A 7,956-nucleotide genomic window follows, 5' to 3' on the forward strand; every position below is an offset into this window, starting at 1 on the left:
TCAGAAGAAGAAGAATTGGGGGTGGGGTGGCGGGGACAGGGTCTTGTTATGTAGCCTGGTTGGCTTAATACGCATTATGTAGTCCAGCCTGGTCTCAAACTTGTAGCAATCCCTCTGCCTCAGACTCCTCAGTCTTCAGCTCACAACCGTTACTTCAGTTCCTAGCGATACCATGTTGTCTTCCAGCCTCAGAAGGCACCTGCACGAAGGTGGCATATAAACACACACAAAACAAAAGCTATAAAAAAAAAACACTCAGAACTTCTTTGACATTTTGGACTTCTTCAGACATTTTATGGCTTACGTTTTGGTTGTTGTTGTTAACACAGTGGTGTCTTTTGCAGTGCTGGCGATCGATCCAGACATACATTTTAACGAGCCAGTTTGGACCCTTGGACACACTGGCATGCTTTTTGCATGATGCAACATTGGTTAAGTGATTGATGTGGAGGTGACGGCTGCCCAGAGTTCAAATTCCACAGCTCCAGAAGCAGCTTCCATAAGCCTTGTTTAGTGGGATCCAGCGCTGTTGCTGCTTCCCTTACTCCATCCTCTGGTGACAGGGGAACTGCACGGCTAGGGCATGAGGGAGTTTCCTTTCTAAACCTGTTCCCTCTAGTTTCCCTTGCAAGGAGTCAAAAGGCGTGAATCTCTACCTTTCCCGGGAAAGACATTCTCTGAACCCTTATGACTTCAGGTGGCTGCACAGCTTTCCAGATCAATAACCCGGTTCACACCTGTGCATCCTACACAGGGGTGAAAATGCCTCGGATGTTGATTATTAAGTCCCCTACAACAAACAGACAACAAACAAACAAAAAAAAACATTGCTTACTGGGCAGGGCAGTAGTGGCACCTGTCTTTAACTCCCCCCCTTCGGGAGGCAGAGGCAGGAGGATCTCTGAGTTCGAGGCCAGCCTGGTCTACAGAGTGAGTTCCAGGACAACCAGAATTGTAGATTGAGACCCCTTCTCGAAGAAAAACAAAACAAAAACATTTCATGAGTCACGGCCAAGTTGGCTGTCTTCCTTAATTTTGGGCTGCTATCACTCCAGGGCGATTTGGTGTTATCTTGCTGAAGAAAACACAGAGAGCAGTGCCAAGCTTTGTCTTTGAAAATCCAGATTAACCTTTCAACTAGAAACGTTTGATAAATTGTCTCTGTTCAGAACAGGGTGTTTATCTGGCATGGGACTTGTAACTGACTCCTGCTGCAATTTCCCAAGTGGTGAACCAACCACATCCCGCTGATGAATTGTTTACATCCAAATAGCAGTAAACCAAAAATCTCTACAGGTCGTTATTGTGTTGGAATTTCACAGATCTTTGTTACTTTCTTGGCCCAAAGTAAAAGTTAGAACCGCGACTTCATTTTTGAAGCGTTCTTTTCTTGAGGGATATTTAATTTGTGTGCATTTTCCAACCCCCCCCCCCCCCCCCCCCCCCCCCCCCCCCCCCCGACCCAAGTCGAAGGCCTCGCTCCCAGGGTTCCCGGTCTCCTAGCACCGGGCTGGGATTTCCTGGCACTGGGCTTGAGTCCCTTGCCAGGGGAAGTCCCTAGTCTCCCGGCTCTAGGCTGAAATCCACTCTCCCGGGCGTGTCCCGGGTCTTCTGACCTCAGGCGGGGCTTTGCGCGCTTGGCCTGGGTTCCCACCTCCCCGCTGGGCGGCTCCAGCGACCCAGCCCCGCCTGTTTTTAGCTGGAACCGGGCTCAGCTGCTGCCTGTGGCTAGGCTATCACGTGTCACGGAGGCCTGGGCGGGGCAGCCAGGCGCTTTTTAGCGGTTGCTCCCGGCTGCCCTGCTGTGCTGCGGGCTGGACCGTGCGGACTTGCTCTTTGTTCTGCTCTCCGGGCCGTTAGGTGGGTGCTGCACCGGTCATCAGGTCCCCCAGGCGGCCGCCGCTCAGCTTGCTCTGGGCTCGGGACTGCAGCAGCGGGTGGCGGTTGTGCGCGGGCAGTCCCGGGCTAGCTCTCGCTTTTGTTTCAGAGGTTTACTTTCTGCTTGTACTTCCGTCTGGGCTGTGGTGGAGCAACTTGGGTTTGTCCTTTAAACGTTTAAAGGGAAACACCTTACAGAAGTACTTATGGGGGGGGGGGTGCGTAGAGGGAATGGTCTAGTTTATCCTTTAGCGCCTCACTAGGCAGCGCCGTCTGCTCTCCGGCTCTCCAGAGCCCAAGCTGGCCTTGAACTCTGTCTCAGCGCAAGGATCACAGCACCACCCCACCCTTAGAAAACGTTGTAAAGTGCTATTTTACGGGCTGCACTAAGGTATGGATGCTGGTCTCGAAGCTTCCACCTTCAGGGCAATTGTTGTGGAACTGGGACCTTTGGCAAGAGGCTGAACTGTGGCTGGACAGGTTCTGCTGCTGGGCAGACAAACGGCAGTTTCGTGTGGGTGTGGGTCACTGGGTAGCTAAATTTTACAGCTAGCGCCTCTCCTGAGATGTTCCTAAATTCCCTGGAGCTGCTCTTTCTTGAGCTCAGTCGGCATAAGGCATTCACTGCTAGTTTTAATCTTTTTCATACGGATGGTAGTTTGAGAGCCCTGAGGCTGTGAGCTGGAGTGTCCTGTACCTAATTCCAACACTAGGGAGGTTAAATTGGGAGGACCAGACTAGGCTTTAGACTGACCGAGACTTGAGTAAATCAAGGGCACGCCTTTAATTCTTGGGATTCTGTCACAGAAACCGGCGTGTCTGTTTCTCTACATCGAATTGTTTGCCTTTCTGGTTAGCATTTTTGAAGAGGTTGCCCTTCAAAGACGTTTCTAGTGTCCTGGTTAAGAGACAGGACACGTGCTAATGACTGCTCTTTCCTGTTGAAAGTTCTTAAACTGCTCTGGAGCCTCATCTAGCGTCAGGCTGTTGGCGCTGCAGAGGGCTGAGTTAGCCGTTGGGAAACTGAAACTTTATCTGCCGGAATTGAGCACCTTTCTGGGTTGGAGAAGGGGTCGCTTCCCAGTGTTCTGAAATCAGTTTCTTTTCTCTCCAGGTTTCTTTTTTTTCTCCAGGAGGAAAAAATGGCGTCAGTTGCAATTGATCCACAACCGGTATGATTTTTTTTAAATACCCGTTTCTTGGCCCCTTTCTTCTGTTTTGAGTCCTTAATATCCACTCCTCTCTGGTTGCAGAGCGTGGTGACCAGGGTGGCCAACTTGCCCTTGGTGAGCTCAACCTATGAGCTGGTGTCCTCGGCTTATATCAGTACAAAGGACCAGCATCCATATTTGAGATCTGTGTGTGAGATGGCGGAGAAGGGCGTGAAGACCGTGACCTCGGTGGCTGTGACAAGTGCGCTGCCCATCATCCAGAAGCTGGAGCCACAAAGTGAGTTCAGATTTTCCAGCCAATATTGAGCCCAAGGGATTGGTAGGGTGAGTTCTAAGTTAACACCAGGAAACCCGCAGGCCTTCCGGAAACACAAATCCACCTGTGTGGAAGCTGTCTGGTGACCCTCATTGTCACAAAGGGACCGCTTTGTAGCCACGTTCTCTAATAGGAACTTCCCAGCCAGGCATGGTGGCTCATACCTGTCATCCTAACTGCTTTGGAGAGGAGATGGAGGAGTGTCAGCTGAAGGTCAGCCATGGCTACACAGTGAACTCCAGGCTGCCTGGGTTGTATGAGACACTGTCTCAAAAAGAAAAAAATAATAAGGCTACACTTGGTGGTGTATGCATTTAGTCCCAGAACTCTGAAAGTGGAGGCCAGCAGATCTTTTGAGTTCAAGGCCAGCCTGTTCTACCTAGCAAAATACAGGCTAGCCAAAGCTACATAGTGAGACCTTGTCTCCAGACAAAAACAAACAAAGAAAGAGTAAATTTCAGAAATGCTTTTGTGTTAGTAATTGAAATTACAAAGGAATCATCTGGGGGTGGGTGGACTGAGTTAGCTTTCTCATTCAAATGTGCATATAGAAAATTTTTATTAGATTTTAAATTATTTTGTGTCTGGTTGTGTGTCTGCGTTTGTGTGTAGGTGTATACTATGACCCTGGTCAGTTCATATCATCAGGCTTGGCAGCAAGCAAGCCTACTCACCGAGCCATCTTGCCTGCCCAAACTTTCTTTTTCAGGCAAGGTTGCACATTGTAGCTCATGCTGGCCTGGAATTCCCTATGTAACTTTGTCCTTAAAGAAGGATATCCCCCTGCCTTAGCCTCTCAAATGGCTGGGATCACAGGCCCAAACCCACTTGCCTGGTTTATGCAGTCCTGGGGACAGAACATTGTGCTTGCTAGGCGAACACTCAACCCACTGAGCTACATCATCGGTCCAAAACTTTGTATTTTTAATACTGACATTATTGATATAAGGAAAACACACTGAACAATTAATCCACTTAAATTAAAAATGACTGTAGCACAATGGTAAGGCAATTTCCTGGCATTTATGAGACGCTGCGTTCCATCCCCAGAACTGTAAACAATGAGAGCAAGCTCATTTTCATTAGCAGTCAGTTCCCACTTCCTTCTGTACCCCTCGGTTGCTAGTAATCTATTTTTATATAAGATTATTTCTGGCCTCTGGTATAACAGAGTTCTGAAACGTGGGCTTCTCCAACAGGCTTTTTTTCACTTAGCGTAGAGGTTTTCAAGAATTGTCTGGGACATAGCGTTGCATGTACTGCATAGCCATGGCAGACGTTCATGCTGTGTCTATACTTAATCCCTTTTCTTTTTTATTAAGTAATAATTACGTTGTGTGGGTAGAACATATTTGTCTTAGGGTTACTGTTGCTGTTATGAAACAGCATAAATCCCAAAGCAACTGGAGGAGGAAAAGGTTTCTTTGGCTAACACAACCTGAATCACTGACCTTGAGGGAAGCCAAGGCAGGAGAGCTCAAATTGGGCCAGAGCTGGGAGGCAGGAGCTGACTCCCAAGGCCATGGAGGAGTGCTGCTTACGGGCTTGAGTCTCACGGCTTCCTCGGCTGGCTAATAGAAACCCAGGACCACCAACTTGGGAGTGACCCCACCCACGATGGACTGGGCTCTCCCCCATCAATCACTAATTAAGAAAATGCCCTTCAGGTGTGTGTATAGCCTTTTTTCTCGATTAGGTTCCCTCCTCTCTGATGACTCTAGCTTGTGTCAAGTTGACGTAAACACTCGCCGGGACAATATGCCTCCCTCTTTTTCTGTGTCACAGTGTGTGTTTGTGTGTGTAGGCGGATTCTGGGGATCTGAACTCTGGTCTTGAAGCTCCTGTGATAAGCGCTTTACCACCAAGCTCTCTCCCCAGCCCCAACAGTTTATCCGTTCATCAGCGGATGGACATCCGCTGATGTCCATCTTCTCTTTGGGAAGGTGATGAATGATGCTTCTGGGAACATATATGCATGTACAAGTTTGGGGAAGAATATTTTCAGTTTTGCTAGGATGTATTTAGGAGTAGAGCTGCTGGGTCTTCTATAACTGTTTAAATTTTAGAGGAATTGGGGCTGGGATTGGGACTGAGGGTTAAGAGCACTGGCTGCTCTTCTAGACAACCTTGGCGAGATTCCTAGCACCCACATGGTGGCTCACAACTATCTCTAACTCCAGTTTCAGGGGGTCCAATGACGTTTTTGGCCTCCCAAAGATACTAGGCTTGTACACTTGGTGCACAGACATACACACAACCAAAACACCCACCCATACATATTGGATTTGTTTTTTCAATTTTAGAGGAATCACCGGACTGTTTTACTAAGTGGCTACATCGGTGATTTTATACTCTCACCACCAAATATTTCCAAAAACATGAACTGCTTTTGACAAAGATTTGAATCCGTTTTCAAAGGGTAAATTAGGTAGGGCATTGGTGTAGCAAATTTTAATCTATCCAGTCAGCCAGCTCCCAAATCATGACATAGAAACGTCTTATTAAGTATGAAAGCTCAGCCAATAGCTTATGCTTATTTCTAACTAGCTCTTATAACTTAAATGAGTACATTTCTATTAATTTACTACTTTTAATTGATTAATTAATTTATTCTGTATTGCCCATGCTGCTTTCTTGCGTCCTCTGTATCTGGTGACTTTGCCTTCTTCCCAGCATCCTCCCTGCCCCGAAAATCTTGCCTAGCTATTGGCTGCTCAGCTTTTTATTAAACCAATCAGAGTGCTACAACTTCACAGTGTTCAAAAAGATTATTCCACATCACCTTAGATTATAAGCATCCTTTGAGAAGCTCTCCCAACAATGCTAATTCTCAAGAGACTTTGATATGAATACTTGGCCTGTTACCTTTAACAGAGAAGCTTAGACTGAAATCTGGGCCTTATTAGGGGGACCCAGGGTGCCATTGTTCTCTGGTGAGATCCCAAAATGTATCATTGTGTACTGAGATAAACAGGGACTAACCTAGTTTTGAGAGTTTTCAGTTACTTTACTTCCTGACAGAAGGTTCAAAGGAAGCTTGCCTACTCTGTTGCTAACTTTGAGGCCATCCTCCTTAGCTGCTTTTCCTGGACAGCCCCTTACTTACCTGTCACTGGAGGAACATTGCCAGCAACCTGTGTAATTTCCGCCTGTCCCAGCGAGAGAAACCAGGAAGCAGATCCTGTGGTTTTAAGGAAAACAAAACTGCATTCATGCTATTTTTTTGTAATAAGGCGAAATTGAAGCCAAATAAAGGCCCAAGGTATTGTCGCGTGTGTTCTATATATACTTCAGTGACCATTTCCCTGTGTTTTCTGTTTCTGTTTCCTGCAGTTGCTGTTGCCAATACCTACGCCTGCAAGGGGCTAGACAGGATCGAGGAGAGACTGCCTATTCTGAATCAGCCTACTGCTGAGGTGAGCTTGGGACAGCGCTGAGGCTTGCTGCTGGGCGTGTTTCATCTTCTCTTTAGCCCAGGCTCTGTGTGCCACGAACACATAAGTATCTTGCCCTTAAGCTCGAGCTGGGTGTAGTTTTGAAGGAGTAATGGCTGCCCCCTGACTTCCTGAACTGCTGCCGGGTTAAGTCCAAGAAGCAGAGAGGAACTAGCCGCTTTAGGTTAGGATGCTTTTAGGCCGCTCTCTATCAGTTTGTAACATGGCTCCCGCTGTGCCACTGCTTTTAAATAACTGGTCCCGTACGGCGCTGGATGTGGGTAGAGCTGGGCGCAGGTCTGGGCTGGCTTTGTGCAATGCTGGTAGGAACCACAAGTATACGTGACACTAGCCAGTGTTGGCAAAATGGTTGCCTCATCTGTCCTCGTGATTCTGTAGCTCAGATCATGCCCTCAATTTTTCTTTCTGGTTAAGAATACAGCATTGGGGCTGGAGAGATGGCTCAGTGGTTAAGAGTATTTATTGCCTGCTCTTCCAAAGGTCCTGAGTTCAATTCCTAGCAACCACATGATGGCTCACAACCATCTGTAATGAGGTCTGGTGCCCTCTTCTGGCCTTCAGGCATACACACAGACAGAATATTGTATACATAATAAATAAATAAATATTAAAAAAAAATGGGGCTGGAGAGATGGCTCAGTGGTTAAGAGCATTGCCTGCTCTTCCAAAGGTCCTGAGTTCAATTCCTGGCAACCACGTGGTACCTCACAACCATCTGTAATGAGGTCTCTTCCGACCTGCAGGCATACACACAGACAGAATATTGTATACATAATAAATAAATAAATAAAATATTAAAAAAAAAGAATACAGCATTGCACAAAATGATAGGGGAAAATAGGGCTGTGTCTTTCACCATTTAAATCGGTGGGTTTTGTGGACAGCCTTTACAAAGACAGTCTCTAAAATTTTCACTTATGTTGCTTGAGGCTATTGTAAGGATAGGAATTCTTTTCTATTTGGGTCATTTAAATTTTGATGAGGGGTTGGTTAGTTTGGTGATGCATGGCCTAGGGCTCTAAGCAGAGGCAGGGTATTCCTGTGAGTTCAAGACCAGTCTGGTTTACATAGCGAGTTCTCAGCCAACAGGGCTGTGCAATAAGACCCTTTCTCCAAAAAAAAAGAAAAAAAGTTT

At 46.9% G+C, this 7,956-nt stretch overlaps 1 protein-coding gene across 2 annotated transcripts in view; it reads left to right on the plus strand.

Annotated features, from left to right (window-relative positions):
- The first annotated feature begins 1,753 nt into the window (after positions 1–1,753).
- Plin2 (perilipin 2) overlaps positions 1,754–7,956 on the plus strand; it is a 13,948-nt gene continuing 7,745 nt past the window's right edge. Inside the window, exons 1-4 of one of the 2 annotated variants that reach the window (XM_050157386.1) lie at positions 1,754–1,860; positions 2,993–3,050; positions 3,132–3,327; positions 6,700–6,782. In XM_050157386.1, coding sequence (XP_050013343.1) covers positions 3,021–3,050; positions 3,132–3,327; positions 6,700–6,782 — 309 coding nt within the window. In that variant the 5' untranslated portion in view covers positions 1,754–1,860; positions 2,993–3,020. The remainder of the gene's footprint in view (positions 1,861–2,992; positions 3,051–3,131; positions 3,328–6,699; positions 6,783–7,956) is intronic. The other variant, XM_050157385.1, reaches the window with a different exon arrangement.

The sequence above is a fragment of the Alexandromys fortis genome, unplaced genomic scaffold (genome assembly GCF_014885135.2).
Source record: "Alexandromys fortis isolate MF-2015 unplaced genomic scaffold, M_Fortis_MF-2015_v1.1 scaffold_64, whole genome shotgun sequence".
In the NCBI taxonomy this organism is placed as follows: Eukaryota; Metazoa; Chordata; class Mammalia; order Rodentia; family Cricetidae; genus Alexandromys; species Alexandromys fortis.